We start from the raw sequence: 19,986 nt of genomic DNA, 5'->3' as shown, positions 1-19,986 counted from the left end.
GCTCTGCTGTTAGTCCAGAGTTCAGGACGGTGAAGTGAAGTGAAGTGCCAAGTCAGTGCAGTCCAAAATGATGTAACGCCAGCGATAACACTTTAAATCTCTCCCCGCTGGATGTGGCACTGCTCCCTGCACACCTCACCCAGGCCCGGGTGCAGCCCGGGCCCCACTGGGATGGAAGACTTGAGCTGAGTGAGAAGAGCTGAAGACCATCTTCACAACTGAACTAAACGCTGGCTCATTTACAGTAGTTTAGGTTGTGAGAGAGAGAGAGAGGAAGTTCACCTTGCCCCTACATCGTTCTGTCTCTGTGTGTCTGGCGTTTGTTTGTCCCGTGTCAGAGTTAGCGTGGAGGTCAGGGGTGTGTTGACTCACCGGTTGGGGGGCGTCAGAGGGGCCGGGCCCCCCTCCCGTTTTGAGGCCGGTCTCGGTCGACATCACAGCTGAAGTGGCGCGGTGGCGTTGAAGCTCCGGACGCCACCGCTCATCGCTTGCTGGAGAACTCCCCCGTGTGCCCGGGACCCTGCGATCAGAACCCCGCTCCTCTCTCCCCGTCCCGAAGCGGCCGAATAAGGCCCGGCCCACCGGGGGGGCTTGTCTTATACCGCAGAGGGCGAAGGTCGCTGATAAGGGGAGCGGCGACGCTTCCCTCCCCTAAAGCGCTATCGCCATGCCCCCCCGGTGAGAGAGACGAGCGCACACGCTGCCCCTGCTCCCGCCATGAACGGATCGTACTCCCTGACGGGCGAGGGGAGCGAGGGCGGCGCCCGCCGCAACGAGTCCTTCAGGTTTGTGTCCGAGAAGACGACGCCTCCCAGCCCCGCGTACCCCGAGCAGACCCCGCCGTCCTGCAGCCTCAGCGTGAGCCAGGTGTCTTACACCGTCAGGTAAGAGCGAGCTTTAGCCAGGTGTCTTACACCGTCAGGTGAGAGCCAGCTTTAACCAGGTGTCTTACACTGTCAGGTGAGAGCGAGCTTTAACCAGGTGTCTTACACCGTCAGGTAAGAGTGAGATTTATCCAGGTGTGTGTCACTGTCAGGTAAGAGTGAGCTTTAACCAGGTGTGTGTCACTGTCAGGTAAGAGCAAGCTTTAACCAGGTGTGTGTCACTGTCAGGTAAGAGCGAGCTTTAACCAGGTGTCTTACACCGTCAGGTAAGAGTGAGCTTTAACCAGGTGTCTTACACCGTCAGGTAAGAGTGAGCTTTAACCAGGTGTCTTACACCGTCAGGTGAGAGCGAGCTTTAACCAGGTGTCTTACACCGTCAGGTAAGAGCGAGCTTTAACCAGGTGTCTTACACCGTCAGGTAAGAGTGAGATTTATCCAGGTGTGTGTCACTGTCAGGTAAGAGTGAGCTTTAACCAGGTGTGTGTCACTGTCAGGTAAGAGTGAGCTTTAACCAGGTGTCTTACACCGTCAGGTAAGAGTGAGATTTATCCAGGTGTGTGTCACTGTCAGGTAAGAGTGAGCTTTAACCAGTTGTGTGTCACTGTCAGGTAAGAGCAAGCTTTAACCAGGCGTGTTTCACTGTAAGGTAGGAATCCGCTTTAACCTACTGTCAGGTAAGAGTGAGGTTTAAACAGGTGTGTGTCACTGTCAGGTAAAAATGAGCTTTAACTTGATGTATTCTTATATGAATTAGTTCATACTTGTATAATTGAGCAGTCTAATGTATCTTTCATGTTGGCAATTTCATAATCCGCTTGATCCTGTAATCTTCCAAAAATACTGTCCAGTATTTTGCTACATAAATGATAATATTCATGCAAAGAAACATGTTTCTTTATTGCTTATTTCAAATTACTGATGGTCACATAGTGTCATTACCATTTGTGTTCAAGAAAATAGCTGTTTAAAATACTTTTCTACGGATGAAAATGTCTCAGAGAAACCGCAACAGAAGAAAGGGCAAAGATAGAAGTTTTAACAGTACCTTCTTTAAGCAGAGCATTTCCATAATTTGTGCCAATATTGGGTCACATTTTACAATAAGGTTCAAGAATTGCTTTAACTAATGTAGTTGCTAACATGAATGAGTTAGTTCGCAACTACATTAGTTAATGCCAATTAATGTAACCTTATTGTAAAGTATTACCCATTAGTGAATATGGTACCTGCTTGATCAGCCTTGAAAATTCCAGGCTGTCAGAATTTAAGAATTATATCTATTATTGTAAATATTCACCTTCATTCCACCTACTGAATGTGTTGTTGCTTTGTGTGTGTGTGTGTGTGTGTGTGTGTGTGTGTGTGTGTTTCTGTGTGTGTCTGTTTATCTGTGTTTGTGTTGCAGTGAACGTGTGGGGCCATGGTGGGACCTTCCCTCCTACAGGACAAGATGGACTCGGAAGATCCTCAACGATGTGTCTTTCCATGTGGACAGTGGCCAGATCTTGGGAATTCTGGGAAATTCGGGTGAAGCAGACATCTTTTTTCCTCTTCCAGGACTCATTACCCCGTTGAGAGTGCTGATTTGAATAAGTGCATACTGTATACAGTACTGTGCAGAAGTCTTAGGCACCCTAGACTTTATTATATATATGTTTATTTTTTTGTGTGTCTTAGTATAAAAGAACACATTTGAGATTTCCAAATATTCATTTTCCAAAAGATTACATTTTACAGAGACATTTTTGTATTTCATTTAAAAAAGTAACTTTAAGCATACTTTTACTGTAACATATTACTGTAAGCAATTGACTACTTTTTACATAAAAACTCGACCAAGGCTGTCTGAGATCAGAAGCAAGGAGCCAACCAAAGTCTGCAGAAGAACTGTGGCAAGTTCTCCAACATGCTTGGAACAGCCTCCCTGCTGATTGTCTTATAGAACTGCAGGACAGCGTTGGCTATCTCAGGGAAGTGATGCAGTTTTAACGCCGAAGGGTTAAAAAAAAATATTGATTTGATTCAGTTTTTAACTATTCTGCCAAATTACTAAAATGTAATGTAAAATGTATAGTACGTTTATTTAGGACCTTTCACTTAATTATTTTTGAAAGAATCTTTTCTGTACAGTGTTATACAGGTGCCTAAGACTTTTGCACTGTACTGTATGTATGAGTGTGAGTGTGAGTGTGTGTGTGTGTGTGTGTGTGTGTGTGTGTGTATGTGTGTAATATTTCCTGCTGGTGCTATTTGTGATTCAAATGTCTATTCTGCATATTTTGTGATAGATCCATATTGTGGGATACTGGCATACTTTCTGCTACTCAAGTGAATGACATCAGAATGCAACTGAAATATATTTGGGCTCTTATAATACATTTATATTTAGAAAATGTGGACCTAAATAAAGAATTAAAATGTGTGTGTGTACGTGTGTGTGTGTGTGTGTGTGTGTGTGTGTGTGTGTGTGTGTGACAGGCTCAGGGAAGACCACACTCCTGGATGTGATCTCTGGGCGTATAGGGAAATCAGGCACCCTGATGGGGGAGGTCTTTGTGAATGGAAGGAAGCTAAAACCGGAACAGTTCCAGGACTGTTTCTCCTACGTACTGCAGGTACACACACGTGCACGCACACACACACACACACACCGAGACTGCAGTCCTACAGTTCGAGATGGTGCCAGCAGTGTTAACCTTGACCTGTGTGATGGTGAGGAAGGTGAAAGGTCCAGCCTGGACCGGTAAATCCGTGAAGCTGTCCCAGAAACTGCACACGGTGCTGGGGGCGGGAGATGGTGGAGGGGGTCCGGGGATTAGCCGGAGGTTCAGATAGGGTCCTCATAATCTTCCTCGGGGCCGTTCAAGTGTATCCAGCGCTAAATTAAATAATGGAGGATAAACCACAGTCATTTGAAATAATCTCTTATTTCTCCTTTCGAAGTCCGCGCCAGAGCAATAAACTAATCCGGCCATTTAATTTTGTGCATAAGCCTTGGATGCAATTGTGATATCAAATCTCAGACTCGTTAATGGCAAGCACTGAAGAGGTTTAAGTGTCTTTAACTCCAGCTGCTGAAGTGGCAGTTATGAGTTGTGGAGTGTGTTTGTGGTTGTGCAGTAATAGAGAAATTAAAGTGTCTGCTATACACACACACACACACACACACACACACACACTCATAATCTTGCATAAACACACACAAAGTTGAAGCTCACTACAGACATTCACAGTCTGAAATGCCAGGAGTAGGGTGCCGTTTAATGATTAACTTTAATGTCACTAGGAGACTGCATGAAGCAACAATCAACACAAGGCACAGATACTGAAATCCACAACACAGCCAGGACACTTCATAAATACATTTCATTTGGAGAAGGATTTGACCCTTCTGTTGAAATAAAATGTCAAATATTATTTCACAATTTTCAAAATGGATGTAGAGCATATTACCCTGAAAATAATTAAGATTTATACTTTAGCTCAATCACCCTCACCCTCGCCCGCACCAGCAAAATATATACTTTAGCCTCTGGTTAGGGCTACAAATTTTTAAATGCTGGAATACACAAACCATGCACATACCTACAAAGTGTGTACCATAATCGACTACTAGTATCATAAGTGAACTGGTGAATTTGCTTCTGCACACTGTGTTTATGTTCTTCTGCCCCAGAGTGACAACCTCCTGAGCCACCTGACTGTGGAGGAGACGTTGACCTTCACTGCGCAGTTAGCCTTGAGGCGGCATTCTGCTGAGGCAATCCGCAAGAAGGTACGCTCACTTCCGACCCAGATATTCCCAGCCCTCGCCAGCTACCTGAGAGTTTTATAACAATATCATAGATACGCTAGCCATTACCAGAGATATGATGATCAATGCTCGAGATGTTTCTTATCAGTACCACAGATTGTTTTATTTTTAATTTGCTTATCACTGCCACAGATATTATAAATGAGATCTCTAGTTGTTAAACGAGGTGTGCTTTGTTAGGCTTGAAAGTCCATGGGATTGTAGATCTCCAGGAACAGTGTTGAGCAGCCCTGGTTTAGAGAGATTAAATCAGAGGGAATTCACTGTTCTTGTCCTGTGACCTCTGACCTCCTGACCCCAAGGTGGGGATGGTGATGGCGGAGCTCAGCCTGAGTCATGTGGCCCACAGCGTTATTGGGGGGCGCATCTTTCCTGGCATCTCCGGCGGAGAGAGGCGGAGAGTGTCCATCGCCAGCCAATTGCTCCAGGACCCCAGTGAGTGACAGGAGGTGTCCTTTTATCTGCCAGCACAGAAATACACACACACACACACACACACACACACACAAACAAACAAATACACACATACATCATTGCTTATGATAGTTGTTCAAATGAAAACTCCTCAATGTTATAAGCACAATTAGGTACAGATGTGTTTATGCTGCTGTTACTGCATGGGATGAGAGAACACCAATCAGATATTAAGAAGGATCAATCGAGGTGCATCCCAGCCCTGTTTATTATTGTGTCATTTGAAGTTTGTCAGCAAGTGAGTGGAGATTGACACAGTTCTTCACCTTGCCCTTTTGTAAGAGGGACAGACCGAGGGAGGGAGGAGTGGAGGAGTGGAGGAGTATGGAGTGATATGGGGCGGAGTGGAGATATGAGTCAGAGTTATCCTCACACAGGTTTTTAAGCTGGGCCTTTCAGGGGGTCCCTTGTGTCATTTATCGGAATATAGGAGGGGTAGGGGGGCAGGGTCGAGGGCCTCAGGACTCCATGAGATGGGCAGTTTAACGCAACACAGAGGCCTGCAATTACACACAGCTCCCATAGGCTGGCTTTTCCAATCAAGCAGGAAATTAATTCATTACAGGAAGACAATTAAGTCCATTCCTCATTTTCCTATCCTTAATAAAATGACAATCTTTTAATTGTTTTAATTGGATGAATTAAAGAAAGTGAAAGTGGACTTATCTTCAGAAGGGCTGATATTGTCCTCAAGAGAGCGAGAGAGAGAGGGACAGGGACAATTACATTTGCAGTTCTGTTCAGGGAAGTTTCTCAAACTTAACTTTGTGTGGTTGTGTTCGTGTCTGCACTGTGTGACATCATGCTGTATGATGTCATGTTAATTTTTTGCCTTGCAGAGGTCATCCTGCTGGATGAGCCAACCACAGGGCTGGACAGTATGACAGCCAATCAGATTGTGGTGCTGCTTGCTAATCTGGCCAAGAGGGACCGCATCGTCATAGTGACGATCCACCAACCACGTTCTGAGCTTTTCAGGGTGAGTGAGGAGGGGGGGGGTGGAGATTCTATGACCCACTTTCAGTCTTGTTCGCCTATGTCCTTTGTCTTTTTTTACTTTTTTGTGTACCTTTGTTTGACTGCAGAAATGATGATTTGGATTTATTTTATTGTGTTTTTCTTGTACTCAAACCTTCTTGTGTAACTGCCTTGTGTGTGTGTGTGTGTGTGTGTGTGTGGAAACTGGCAACCTCTAATACTTCTCTTAGGTGTGCGAATTATACTAACGCACTGTATTTCTCGGGAGTAAGTGACCCTACCTGTCCTGCAGGTGTTCAGCAGGATAGCCATCATGAGCTGCGGGGAGCTGGTGTTCTGTGGCCAGTCTGGGGAGATGGTGGACTTCTTCAGCGAGCAAGGCTACGAGTGCCCCGAGTACTGCAACCCCTTCGACATCTACGGTGAATCCCTCCCTCTCTCCCTCCCTCCCTCCCTCTCTTCCTCGCTCCCTCCCTCTCTCTCTCCCTCTCTCTCAAATTCGGATTCACAGTCATTCAAATTCACTGGAAAAACAGCGAAGTGGTTATAACAACAATGACTCATCTCTCTCTCTCTCTGTCTCACATCTTCCCTGGCATTCATAACATTTCATTTACCTCCTCTTGATGGTTTAACATGCCCATATTTTTTCCCCTCAACTGCAACCCATAGACAGTGGAACGGTGCGTGTATATGTTTGAAGTCTTTAGAACAGTGATGCGGGTAAGGAGGGCTGTTTCCTGAGTTTCATGTTAACTTCTTCCCTTCTTTTTTAAATTTGTCCATCGTCATTTACACGGTCATGCACATGTTAGCTTCAAACTCATCGATAAGCTTGCTGTGACCGCCTGTTTCCTCTTAGTAAGGGTATGTACGGCTAATTAGCTAGCTGAGCTTGGGTAACGGATGGAAACACAAGGCTTCGCTCACGCCGGGCATGGGGGCGACATGGCTCAGGCAGTAAGAGCAGTCGTCTGGCAGTCACATATTTGCAGTCAGAGGGTTGCCGGTTCGATCCCCCGCCCGGGCTGTGTCGAAGTATCCCTGAGCAAGACACCTAACCCCCAAATGCTCCTGACGAGCTGGTCGGGGCCTTGTATAGCAGCCAATCGCCGTCGGTGTGTGAGTGTGTGTATGAATGGGTGAATGGAGAAGCATCAATTGTACAGCGCTTTGAATAAAGGCACTATATAAATGCCTGCCATTTACCATTTACCGGGCCTCCAGGAACGGTGCAGTCACACCCAATGACCCGGCCCCCTCTCGCCCCCCCCCGCAGTGGACCTGACGTCGGTGGACACTCGGTGCAGTGAGCGCGAGGCGGAGACCTTCAGCAGGATGCAGGACATCGCCTCGGCCTACCGCCAGTCGGGAATCCACCGCTGCATGCTGGACAACGTCGGGAGGGCCTGCCAGCTGACCGACAAGCCCCCCGTCCCCTTCAAGAGCAAGGAGTCCCCCAGCGGCCTGTCCAAACTGGGGGTCCTCTTAAGGTAGCCTCCCAAAACCCTGGTCATGCTCTGAGCAGTCTTAAAAAAACACCTCTGGATCTGCTGGAGTACATTTTACTCTCTTCAGTGTTGGAGGTTGTCAAGATTGGAAGGCCGTTTTGAAAGGCCTGAGATTGAACATAGTGCAGTACTAAGCCTCGATCGAGAATACAGTTAGGCACAATTTATGCACAATTAAGAATAACAGAAATGAGATTAAGAGGAGAATAACGTGAGATATTGAAAGGGGGGGTTGGAGTGATAAAAGCAAAGTGGAGAGCTAGAGGTCATCAAGATAGGAAGGAAGTCTTGAGGAATAATTAGGTACAGTTAGGAAGAGAGGTGATGGGGTGAGGATTTAGAGCAGGGTTGCTCAATTCTGTTCCTGGAGATCTACAGTACCGTGCCATAGACTTTCATTCCAACCCCAAGTTGGCACACCTGATTCTACACATTGGCAGATCAATGAGAGCTCTACCTGTTGAATGAGGTGTGCCGTGCTAGGGTTGGAATGAAAACCTAAATGATGGTCAATCTCCAGGAACAGGTCCCCCAGTTGCCTGTCTAAACTGGGGGTCCTCCTCAGGTAACCCTCAAAACCAGTCCAGTCTAAAAAACAACTCTGTGTCTCATTTTGGGAACTGTCCCGTCGAGCTGGTCTCTCTGGGCCTCTGCAGGAGGACCGTGAGGAACCTGTCCCGGGACAGGATGGGGGTCATGATGCGTCTCTCCCAGAATCTCATCTACGGGCTCTTCGTGGTCTTCTTCGTGATGAAGCTGGACAATGACATCACCAAGGGGGCGGTGCAGGACCGCATCGGAATCATCTACCAGGCGTTGGGGGCTTCGCCTTACACCGGCATGCTCAACGCGGTCGCCTTGTGTGAGTATGGGAGGGGGGGTGGGCGTAACACCAGCTCCCCATAGGAGATGGAAATCCAACTTCAAGCTCTAAGGGTTTTTTGACTCGGTGGGTTGAAAGATATTTAGAGAACCAAGCATAGTGTATTGCAGTAATGAAATTGAGTCCAATGATACCCAAGTATGATCTGGCCTTGTGCCCTGACCCTGTGAGTACGGGAGTACGGGGGGAAGGCGGGGGTAACACCAGCTCCCCATAAGAGACAGAGTTCCAGCTTCAAGCTCTAAGGGTTTTTTGACTCAGTGGGTTGAAAGACATTTAGGGAACCAGGCATAGTGTATTGCAGTAATGAAATTGAGTCCAATGATACCCAATTATGATCTGGCTTTATGCCCTGACCTTGTGTGTATGGGAGGAGAGTGGGGGGTAACACCAGCTCTCCACAGGAGACAGAGATCTAACTTCAAGCTATAAGGGTTTTTAGGCTCAGTCATTAAGACATTTAGATTACCAGACATAGTGTATTATTGTAATGTACCATACCAAATGTCATGCATGTTTACATTTACAGATTTCACAGGCACTTTATTTATATTGATAACACTTTATTAGAAGGCTCTTACATAAACACATTCAAGAAGCGCTTGTGTCAATAACTGACATAAGGATCTTGTGTCAGTTCACGTGGCATGTCAAGCACTTACGAAGGCTTATGAATGTGCTATGTAGTGCTCATGAAGGGGTTATGAAGCTTTTATGTAGGATAAAATATTACGCAGGTTTTATATCCATGTATACAGCATTCCAATGTCTGGGCTTATAACGACACAATATACACTACATGTAACAGACAATTTAACAGCCATAATGACAGAACATTTTATAATAAGTGAAGAGTCTTGTGTGCCATTGAAGTCTATGGGTGCATCTCCCATTGAAGGGGAGTCCGATGACTCCCAAGTATTACCTGGCCTTATGCCCTAACCATGGTTTGCATTGCCTTTCAGTCATATGATTTTATGCAGGTTGCCAAAAACATACTTACCTGCTGCAATCAGCTCCCAGATAAGCAGGAGGCGGAGCCCAGCAGTTTGGCATTAGCCGTTAGCTCTCCTTACACACTGCAGAGTGAGGAAAGCCAACGGCACACAGTGACCCATATCTGTATTTATGATGTTGCTAATTTAAAAGCCAAGAGAGATTGGTATTTTTCCCCTAACAGCCGTACAGTATAGTTTGTGTGTGTGTGTGTGTGTGTGTGTATGTGTGTGTGTGTGCGTGCGTCCACACCCAACTCTCCGTCTCTCACTCAGTCACCACCCCAGGCGTTATCTGTCCCTGTGTTTATCTCTGACACAAAGATAGGGGGACAGGAGAGGAAAAGGCCAGACTGGAGGTGTGAAACTAGCAGAACGTTGAAGGTCACCAATCAAGGGTTCAAGGCGCTGGCTATTGCCTTTGTCGTCTAATCAGAAGAGTGCTCACAGTAAACCTGGAACACGCTGTACGAAACCAGTCCAGTCTAAAAAACAACTCTGTGTCTCATTTTGGGAACTGTCCCGTGGAGCTGGTCTCTCTGGGCCTCTGCAGGAGGACCGTGAGGAACCTGTCCCGGGACAGGATGGGGGTCATGATGCGTCTCTCCCAGAATCTCATCTACGGGCTCTTCGTGGTCTTCTTGATTCGTGATTACCTGTCACTGACCACACGCCAAAGCAACGCCCCAAAAGTGGGCCACATACACGCATGTAGAACAAATAGTGTGCTGAACTGTACCTGAAGTATACTATTTTATACTAACTGGAAGAATACTTAAAATACCGATTAAGCCTAATTCAAGACAAAATACGACCAATTTTGAATGGAGATTGGACTAAGCTATGGTAAATGGTATATCCAAAGCGCTGTACAGTTGATGCTTCTCATTCACCCATTCATACACACACTCACACACTGACGGCGATTGGCTACCATGCAAGGCACCAACAAGCTCGTCAGGAGCATTTTTGGGAGTTAGGTGTCTTGCTCAGGGACACTTGACTGCCAGACGACTGCTCTTACCGCCTGAGCCAATGTCGCCCCCTAAGCTTAATCTGTGACTGTGAAACCAGCCCTTAAAATACAATTAACATTTATGACAGAGACAGAGACTATTCAGGTGAACCTGCAGGTTTGTAGGCCCATATCTGAGACATTAAATTACGTTAATGGCATTTGGCAGATACAGAGCGACGTACAGTTGATTAGACTAAGCAGGAGACAATCCCCCCCAGGAGCAATGCAGGGCTAAGGGCCTTGCTCAAGGGCCCAGCGGCTGTGTGGATCTTATTGTGGCCACACCGGGGATTAGAACCACCGACCTTGCGCGTCCCAGTCATGTACCTTAACCGCTACGCTACAGGCCGCCCCCCCAGACAGACTGCTAAAGCGGCCGAAGCCACAGAGTGGAGGAGCTAACATAGCGCGGGGTCTGAGGCAGTGACCCGGGTCCGCTGGAGGCTCACTCCCCACTCCCGTTCCCGCAGTTCCGGCCCTGAGGGCGATCAGTGACCAGGAGAGCAAGGACGGCCTGTACCACAAGTGGCAGATGTTCTTGGCCTACATCTTCCACATCCTCCCGTTCAGCATCGTCAGCGTCTTCATCTTCACCTCCTTCCTGTACTGGTGGGCAAACACCTTTATTATTAAAATATTTAGGACATTGACTTGACTTAATAGTAATTATGGTAATTTGTTATTTTGTGCGTTTTTTAGGAAGGCAGGCTCAGACTTTATGTGACATTATGTGTGAATGTGTGTGTTTTTCAGGAAGGTGGGAATATACTACACTCAGACTTTATGTGATGTTGTGTGTGCGCGTGTGTGTGTGTGTGTGTGTGTGTGTGTGTGTGTGTATGTGTGTGTATGTGTGTGTATGTGTGTGTGTGTGTGTGTGTGTGTGTGTGTGTGTGTGTGTGTGTGTGTGAATGTGTGTTTTTCAGGACGGTGGGGATGTACCCGGAGGTAAACCGGTTCCTCTGCTTCTCGGCGGTGATCCTGGTGCCTCACATAACAGGAGAGCTCCTGACTCTGGTGGTGCTGGGCGTGGTCCAGGACCCCAACATGGTCAACACCGGGGTGGCCCTGCTCAACGTGGCGGGCATCATGGTGGGCTCTGGCTTTCTCAGGTACAGAAGTTCTCTGCTACAATTTTACTTTTTCCTCAAACTAATTTCAGTTTTTCCTCAGCAAACAAATCCCAGTTCTGCTTAATTCGCTGTCAGCTCCAGGTAGATCGTGGGGCTCTGTCATTTTCCTCAAAGAACGGTTTGGGAGATTCAACGTCAACCAACTCTCATGGGTGATATAATTTGTCATGTGTGTCGTCTTCATCCAGTAGCATGCAAAGATTTTTAATTCTGCAGCCTCGTCACCTTTGCCCTTACAGTTTTGATCTAAACTGGGCTCTAGACAGTAGTTTCCATGTGTTGCTGTTGAGCTCATGCACACCCCTCCAAACACAGGAGCAATCAGCACATGCCCACCGTGTTCAAGATGCTGAGCTACCTCACCTTCCAGAAGTACGGCTCCGAGCTTCTCATCGTCACCGAGTTCCACGGCCTCAACTTCACCTGCGGTAAGCTGGCTCAAGCTAGGTTTTGAAACCACTGGTAGCTGGTATTTCAGGCTGGTCATAGCTGGATTTTACACCAGGGTTCCTTTCAATCAGCTGTGAACCACGTGAACAACCCAAAAAAGCAGCAGACACTGCGGACTGGAGTTGGACTCGAGATATACAGTGTCCTGTGGGAACCTAGGTGAAATGGAAGGCGTGTTCTCCGAATGAGTGTGTTCTCTGAATGCTCATGTCCGTCCTGCCCACTCCTCTGGTCCCTCAGGGAACACTCCGGGGCTTTCTCCAGGACCGTGCATCGTGGGTAATGGGGATGACATCATCGAGCAGGGGTACCCGGGCGCTCTGTCCCGCTACACGCTGGACTTCATCATGCTGTACGCCTTCCTGCCCGCGCTGGTGCTGCTGGGGGTCATCAGCTACAAGATCCGGGACCACCTCAACCGCCGCTGACCACCTCAACCGCCGCTGACCACCCCAACGGGCACTGTCCACCTCAACCGCCGCTGACCACCCCAACCGCTGCTGACCACCTCAACCGCTGACCACCCCAACCGCTACCGACCACCCCAACCGCCGCTGACCGCCCCAACCGCCGCTGACCACCCCAACCGCCGCTGACCACCCCAACCGCCGCTGACCACCCCAACCGCCGCTGACCACCCCAACCGCCACTGACCAACTGCCACTGAACTGTGATCAGACAGTGTTAACACACTGGATAACCTAGTACAGCGATGAGAGGAAGTTCATTATCTTGAAATATCTACTTATAAATTCCTGTGTGAATATGACTCCTCTGGTTAGGAGGGTGAACATTCTGTGCGTTTTCTTCGACGCGTATGAATGCTGAACGTGTTCAGTGAAAGCAGTCCATCTCTTCTAAGCACTTTGAGAGAATAATTTATTGTAAGAATAGAAGTTAATCATCAAACAATTTATGTACAACAATAAAACGTTTTGCGGATTATACCGGACCGGGTGAAGCAGTCTCATTCCATTTGCCATTATTGTATTTGACACTGACACTATGCATTACAGAAAACTTGTCCTCATGTTGTATATATTGTAAATATTGATACATTTCAGTCTCTCAATAAAATGTACACAATGTTTAGAAAAATTTGAACAGTACACAAATTCCAATATACCCATCTATACAACGAATCCACATTAATATATTGAGTTTTTACACTTTGTGGAAACTTCACAAACTACACAAGCCCTCCGTCTGCAAGGCAAGTCATCACTGAGTCTCAGAGTGGGTGAGTCAGCTCCTCTGAGACTCCAGGTCCATGGCTCTCCAGGACTTTGACGCGTTTCTCTTGTACTGCTCCAGCTCCTGTGAACACAAAGGAAAGCATCTTAGTTGGATAAAAGCGTCAGTTAAATCGCATGGAATACAACGGTTGGCAATTTAATTTCTGGTCCCGAGTTGCACTTCATTGTATGTCGCTCGGGATAAGGGCGGCCTGTAGTGTAGCGGTTAAGGGACATGACTGGGACCCGCAAGGTCAGTGGTTCTATTCCCGGTGTAGCCACAATAAGATCCGCACAGCCGTTGGGCCCTTGAGCAAGGCCCTTAACCCTGCATTGCTCCAGGGGAGGATTGTCTCCTGCTTAGTCTAATCAACTGTATAAGAGCGTCTGCCAAATACCGTTATTGGAGTGTAATGTAATAAGAGCGTCTGCTAAACGAATACGATGTAATGTAACGTGATTTACACGCAAGCCAGAAATGAGCGCATTGGAGTGTGGGTTAAAAACACGTCTGCTCCTCACTCCACCCCTGGTCACGTTTACAGGTCACGTGTTTTTATTAAACCTTAAAACGGATGAAGGAAGGAGGAAATGCCCGCCACATGACGTCACCGGGAGTAGAACACTGAACTGAGGAAGACCCGGCCAACGCTCCCCGCTGCAGGACCACAACAGTGCCAGGGAGAGGGTTACTACAGGTCACACGGTAAGGAGGTAGGCAGACGGGGCCCTTATCTCTCCCCGGGGGACGCTGATTGCCGCTAATTAGCCGGGTGTTACCCGTGGACAACGCGGAGGTTACTATAGTGCATGAAGATGGGTCGTGTGTGAGATCTGGGTTAAGAGGGGGGGCTTCGTAGACCCGGCACGGAAAGTCGGTCATGACAGAACTTGGGTCCTCGTGTTTCAACCGTTTGTCTTTAGGCCTTGTCAGAAAGTCCTCTTCGTTGTGTTTCTGAGACTAGTTCAAATAATAATAACAAGTTAACTTTCAACTTACTACCTCTTTCTTATGTCATGGAACATGACAGTTGCCGAGGTATTCACCGAGCCTTTCATGCGGTATGTTTCTCCCCCTTGGTGACTGTGGTGCAAAAATAATGTTCTCTTGTTTCACGTGTACGGCGGCACGGATGGTGCAGTGGTTAGCACTGCTGCCTCACAGCAAGGAGGTCCTGGGTTCGAATCCCCGTCGGCCGGGGACTCTCTGTGTGGAGTTTGCATGTTCTCCCCGTGTTTGCATGGGTTTCCTCCGGGTACTCCGGTTTCCTCCCACAGTCCAAAGACATGCAGGTTAGGCTGATTGGAGAGTCTAAATTCCCCATACGTATGAGTATGTGAGTGAATGGTGTGTGTGCCCTGCGATGGACTGGCGTGTATTCCTGCCTTTCGCCCAATGTATGCTGGGATAGGCTCCAGCCCCCCTGCAACCCTGTTCAGGATAAGCGGGTTAGGATAATGAATGAATGAATGAATGAATGTTTCATGTGCATATGAGGTGAGGCCAGAACATTGGATCTGGGACCCAGAGCTGTGCATTCTGGGAGTTGTAGTACCTGGTCCTTCTGTGCCCTCATGGAGTCTATCTTTGCCTCGCTGTACTGGGGGTCCTTTGCAGGGTCCTTCAGGTCTTTGGGGTCACTGGTGCTCTGTAAGAGAGGGAGATATTAGCCATCCACATCTGTGTAGTTCTGTGTGTGTGTGTGTGTGTGTGTGTGTAGCTCTACCTCAGATGGGAAGATCTTCTCGAACACCTTCTTCCACAGGTCCAGTGGGCTTCGGGCATGAAGAGTCCCAATGTCAAAGTCTGATGCCGGCGGAGACCCTGTGTGAGAGAGAACGTTATATTGTAATGTCTTTCTGTTTTTCACTTTTTTTAACAGCATTTTGTTAAACTGGATTGAGATATATAATGTTAAATGAACAAATAATGGGATATTTTTCATACAAAGTATATACAAGTTAAAGAATAAGCATACGGTCATTTGATCTCGAGAACTTCTCAGCGGTACTGTGATCCAACCAGCAGGGGGCGATGAACACAGAACAGCTCACCTATCTGACTGAGAGAGTCCATCCCAGCAGGAATAATGAGGGACTTGCTGGGGTCGGTGGACACAGTCTTCCTGATGGATAACGTGAGGACAAGTGTTACTGGAGGTAGGGTGACTGGCTTCTGTCCATTTACAGTGATGTTTTGAAGTCTTATTCATCAAACTTGACCCTTGAGGTATCAACTTAATTGGTTGGTTTTCATTTACATTTTTACATTTTTGACATTTGGCAGACGCTCTTATCCAGAGCGACGTACAGTTGATTAGACTAAGCAGGAGACAATCCTCCCCTGGAGCAATGCAGGGTTAAGGGCCTTGCTCAAGGGCCCAACGGCTGTGCGGATCTTATCGTGGCTACACCGGGATTAGAACCACCGACCTTGCGTGTCCCAGTCATTTACCTTAACCACTACGCTTCCAGCCCAGCCACTCCTCCGTTGATGAAATAAGATTACTGAAAATGTGTTTTTACGTTCTCATATCATTTTGCCCTTCAATTGCATTGAGCAGAATGTTCCTGAGTACTGCTATTTGCTTTGATTCAGAATTGTAAGGGTAAATCATCCCTCATTAAAGTGTCTACTTCATCACAGTTAACAGCTTTGTGCCACTTCAGAAAGTGCTTTTGTGGTTGGAACAATAACTAGGGACAGAGCTTCAGAAGCCCAGCTTCAGAGTGGGTTGAAGCAGAAGAGTGATGGAGGCTTGTAGAGGGACAGACTCTTTCACACCCAATCCGGGAAACATGAAGCAGAAAAGGGTCAGCGTCATAACCCAGGCCTCTCACCCCCTGTCAGTCCCAAACGCCAGGTGATTGACGAAACCTCTGGTCTTGGAAATCAGCGCCTCGGACTTACTGCTGAACTGCGGACAGACAGACAGACAGACCAAGGAACAAAGGTTGTAATTGTAAGTACCATGTGCTAAATTCCGGTAATGTAATGTAAATAGGCTGTCTCTAATGAAGCTGTCTCATAAACAGCTGCAGTTAGAGGTGTAAAGAGCATCAGCTTACTATCTTAAACGATACCACGCACAATGACCACACAAAGGTCAGGCCGTTTCTTTTTATCCGTTCCCAGTTATAAAGCTTTCTTTCTTTAAGCGATTTTCGGTCATTGCTCAGCAGATATGAAACGCGGTAACTTTAAAACAGACTAACGTAGTGAACGAGGAGAACTGAGCAACCAGGAGTTAATTGCTAAACTTAATTAAACGTATATGTTTTTACCATTTTATTTAATGTGTTTTATTAAAATAGTTCTTAAATTCTGTGACCCAGCTGTGGTTAGTCGTGAGGTTAGTCTGTTACGACATCGCCCATGTCCGGACTCTTTTCTCAACCACGGTTTCACTGCTTGGTTTGATACACGGTTTGTGTTCAAGGCGGAGGTTTAGAGGGGCAGGCGTGAGCCGTATCTCCAGGCCTCACAATCAGAGATGCTCCGTGATAATGGGCCAGGAACCGCAGGGTCTTGCAGATCGCTTTCCTCTTCTCCGAGTCAAAGTCCTGCGCAAAGCAAACGCACACGTCACCGAGTGTCAGAGAACCAGGAGGGGGCACTGGGAGGCAAACGCAGGATCTGGGAGCACTGACCGTCTGTGCAGGGCCCTCAAACAGGCAGGGGACAGAAGAGGAAACTTTACAGTTTGGGTAAATGATTTGTTGAGCAATCTTAAGGAGATGTAGATTCACCTGGAAGACGTCGAACTTGCTGCCGATGACTAGCAGCGGGACAGGGAAAGGGTCGATCAGCTCTCTGTCCTGTCGACAAGTAAAGAGGCCGGTGGTGAGGTCAGGTATTCAACACTGACGTAAATGGTAAATGGCTGGCATTTATATGGCGCCTTTATCCAAAGCACTGTACAATTCATGCTTCTCATTCATTTATTCACACACTCACACACCAACGGCGATTGGTTGCCATGCAAGGCACAAACCAGCTCATAAGACTTCATTCATTCATTCATTTGAAATTGACTTTGAAATGAAGACTTGGTGATTCTAAATTGACTTTAAAATTAAGACTTGGTGATTCTAAATTGACTTTAAAATTAAGACTTGGTGATTCTAAATTGACTTTAAAATTAAGACTTGGTGATTCTAAACGGACCATAACAGATGCTGAATACAGTCTAACTTATGGGTGGGGGAGTGGGGAGTGGCGTCTCCAAACCCACCGGGTGGTCCTTGTTGAGGGTCCCTGGGATTCGGCGCTGCTGGCTGGGCTGTTTGGGCCGGCCCTCCCCCTGGCCCGGGCCGGAGCAGGCTCGGTCCACCTGCGCCCGGGCCACCTGCAGCAGCCGCTCTGTGGTGCCCCAGAGCACGTTGGGCTTGGACAGGTCCACCACCAGAACCACAGACAGGGTCCTGCCAAGCCAGAGCAGAACCTCACCACCTTCTCCCGGCAGGAGAGTGGACAACTCTCCCGTTCATTACACTGCACTACGTTACATTTTATTTCGCGGACGCTTTTATCCAAAGTGACATAGGAAGAAGTGCATATCAAGGCCATTAGAGCAAACTGCAGAACACCCAATCACAGAGCGGATCTCTATCACCCCAGCAGGTATTCCACTCCAAATTGTAAACATCAAACCTTCAGTTTCCCTACTATTGTTGCCCAACATTTCAGAATGGTGCTCAGGAATATTCATTAAGGGGTGTGTTCAGTAATGTTCTGTATCGCGCTGAAGTTCCTCTTACAATCGAGAACCTCCTGTTGTTCAGGAAAAAGGGACAAAAGGAACACAGGAGCTGTGTGGTCACACTCACCAGACAGGCACAGCTGGGCCCAACATCTTAAGGTCTGTGTGTCTTTAGGTCTAACATCCTTAGTGAAGGGCTTCTGAAACCGCAACAGCAACAACCAAGCACAGGGCTGAAAGCTGACGCAAGCGAGTGTGCACTGACCTCACGTTCTGTGCGGTGATGGGGATCTGGATCAGATCGGACAGCAACGTTCCCCCGCCCAGTTCCCAAAAGTGAGCGATGTCCTTGGGCTACAGGGGGGACATGAGACACCAGCACTAGTACATGCACTTGGAGCCCTTTGAGTTATCCTTATGTTATGTTTCATTGGCATAGACCATGGGTCGGCAACCCTGGTCCTGGAGAGCCGCAGGGTACGCTGGCTTTCATTAATTCATTAATTAATTTCATTAATTGATCAATGAAAGCCGTTGATTACACAGTTAACTCGCCTCACCTGGTTTCTCGGGTCTGAATCGGTTGCTTATTTTAAGGTGGAGACGAAAGCCAGCACACCCTGCGGCTCTCCAGGACCAGGGTTGCCGGCCCCTGGCATAGCCCAACGCTTGAAGGTCATTTACACACAATGAGAGTTAAGTTAGAGTTCACTCCTACCGTGTTGTGTCCCCGAGCTCTCCTTCCGAAGGTGTACTCCAGAGCCAGAGTGGGCTTCGCTGGCTCATCCCTGGCAGAGAGATGTCGGTCATTCACAAACAAATGTCGAAACTTGTTTTTATTTTGCAAAAACTCCCATCACGTCTTTTTACACCCACCTGTCCAGACATCGGAGCAGAATTGTGGTCTTACCCTGGGTAAATGAGGAAGACAAACAAAGGAAGAAATATGTTTCAGCCTATTTTATGACATGATGATGGATTGACACATTATTTCTAAACAAATCTGTTTTCTTAGGAAGAACAGACAATAGCCAGTGTAGCAGGGCTTCACCACTGCGGGTGGCAGTGGAGGTTGATTTCTCATCTGAATGTTATCCTGCACATTCTCCCAGAATATAAGCATGGTCCCTCTCATCGTCTCCTTTCAGTCACTGGCTCAGATCGTCGATCAAGTGCAATATATTGTTCCTATTTACCAGGAGCAGGTGTTCCCTTATTGGGGTCTTTCGTGACCTTTAACCTATCAACTAACTCCCGGAAGGTGAGGCAGATTTCTTATCTTGAAATGAACGACAGCAGTAGGCTGAAGCTTACCCCTGCCTTGCTCCCTATGAAGAACACGGTTCTTTCACCGATTCCCGGATTGCTGGCGGTATCACCTTCTTCATCGTCGGCTCCGCTCTCTCGACTGTGCACCTCCGATGCGGCCAGTTCCCACAGCGTGTCATGACTGCAAAACAAGTGGCTAACAGTTCGTCTTCCGCGCCCTTGTCACCGTTGCGGGTGACTTTTTCCTCACTGTCTGAAGTTGCTATACATGTTATATTTCAGTTACGCTACTGTATATTAGCAAACGTAGCTAGCTTCAAGCAACAAGTTGTGGTGTCGTAACATACAGTGAAGCTGAGGACAAGTTAACCATCTATCGATACATAACTGCTAGCACAGGTAGTAAACTAGCCAGACCGCTAACGTTAACGTTAGCCAATTTGGTTAGATTATGTATAATTACCTTATTTTTGGCATTCCTCCTCTTTCCTTGAAAAACGTTCTTCTGTTTTATGAATCAATGTTTTAAATTTTCCAGGATATAATCCTTTATGGAGTTCTCCTTCGCGTAATGCTGTCTTTATTTCGGAACATTATTTTCGAGAGAAGAATCTTTGCTGACTGCTAGTAAACGTTGCG

The 19,986-nt window shown here is 47.3% G+C and overlaps 3 protein-coding genes across 3 annotated transcripts in view; 1 reads left to right on the top strand and 2 right to left on the bottom strand.

Moving 5' to 3' along the window:
• Window positions 1-485, bottom strand: part of abcg8 (ATP-binding cassette, sub-family G (WHITE), member 8) — an 11,487-nt gene extending 11,002 nt beyond the window's left edge. Inside the window, exons 1-2 of the mRNA XM_061227584.1 lie at window positions 439-485; window positions 168-210 (exon numbers count right to left, since the gene is read on the bottom strand). Coding sequence (XP_061083568.1) covers window positions 168-210; window positions 439-485 — 90 coding nt within the window. The remainder of the gene's footprint in view (window positions 1-167; window positions 211-438) is intronic.
• Window positions 457-13,087, top strand: abcg5 (ATP-binding cassette, sub-family G (WHITE), member 5). Its single transcript, XM_061228104.1, has 13 exons — window positions 457-884; window positions 2,290-2,411; window positions 3,363-3,499; window positions 4,561-4,659; window positions 5,001-5,133; window positions 6,012-6,151; window positions 6,443-6,572; window positions 7,430-7,643; window positions 8,318-8,523; window positions 11,028-11,166; window positions 11,484-11,669; window positions 12,006-12,118; window positions 12,381-13,087. The coding sequence occupies exons 1-13, from the start codon at window positions 718-720 to the stop codon at window positions 12,566-12,568; spliced, it is 1,974 nt and encodes a 657-aa protein (XP_061084088.1). The 5' UTR covers window positions 457-717; the 3' UTR covers window positions 12,569-13,087.
• dync2li1 (dynein, cytoplasmic 2, light intermediate chain 1) lies at window positions 13,004-19,986 on the bottom strand. The gene is made up of 13 exons (XM_061228105.1): window positions 19,811-19,986; window positions 19,393-19,528; window positions 18,955-18,989; window positions 18,797-18,866; window positions 18,344-18,432; window positions 17,611-17,800; window positions 17,126-17,194; window positions 16,862-16,939; window positions 16,217-16,293; window positions 15,431-15,501; window positions 15,103-15,200; window positions 14,932-15,024; window positions 13,004-13,457 (listed from the first exon to the last, which is right to left on the bottom strand). The coding sequence occupies exons 1-13, from the start codon at window positions 19,822-19,824 to the stop codon at window positions 13,386-13,388; spliced, it is 1,092 nt and encodes a 363-aa protein (XP_061084089.1). The 5' UTR covers window positions 19,825-19,986; the 3' UTR covers window positions 13,004-13,385.

This window comes from Conger conger, chromosome 18 (assembly GCF_963514075.1).
Source record: "Conger conger chromosome 18, fConCon1.1, whole genome shotgun sequence".
Classification (NCBI taxonomy): Eukaryota; Metazoa; Chordata; class Actinopteri; order Anguilliformes; family Congridae; genus Conger; species Conger conger.
This window is presented reverse-complemented; position numbering and strand designations above follow the sequence as displayed.

Coding starts and splice junctions, on each gene's coding strand:
- abcg5 (XM_061228104.1), top strand. CDS start 718: ATGAACGGATCGTACTCCCTGACGGGCGAGGGGAGCGAGGGCGGCGCC. Junction 4,660..5,000: donor CTGAGGCAATCCGCAAGAAG/GTACGCTCACTT, acceptor CCTGACCCCAAG/GTGGGGATGGTGATGGCGGA. Junction 8,524..11,027: donor GCTCAACGCGGTCGCCTTGT/GTGAGTATGGGA, acceptor CCGTTCCCGCAG/TTCCGGCCCTGAGGGCGATC.
- dync2li1 (XM_061228105.1), bottom strand. Junction 18,867..18,954: donor CTGCTCCGATGTCTGGACAG/GTGGGTGTAAAA, acceptor TCTCTCTGCCAG/GGATGAGCCAGCGAAGCCCA. Junction 17,801..18,343: donor ATCACCGCACAGAACGTGAG/GTCAGTGCACAC, acceptor CTGGCTTGGCAG/GACCCTGTCTGTGGTTCTGG.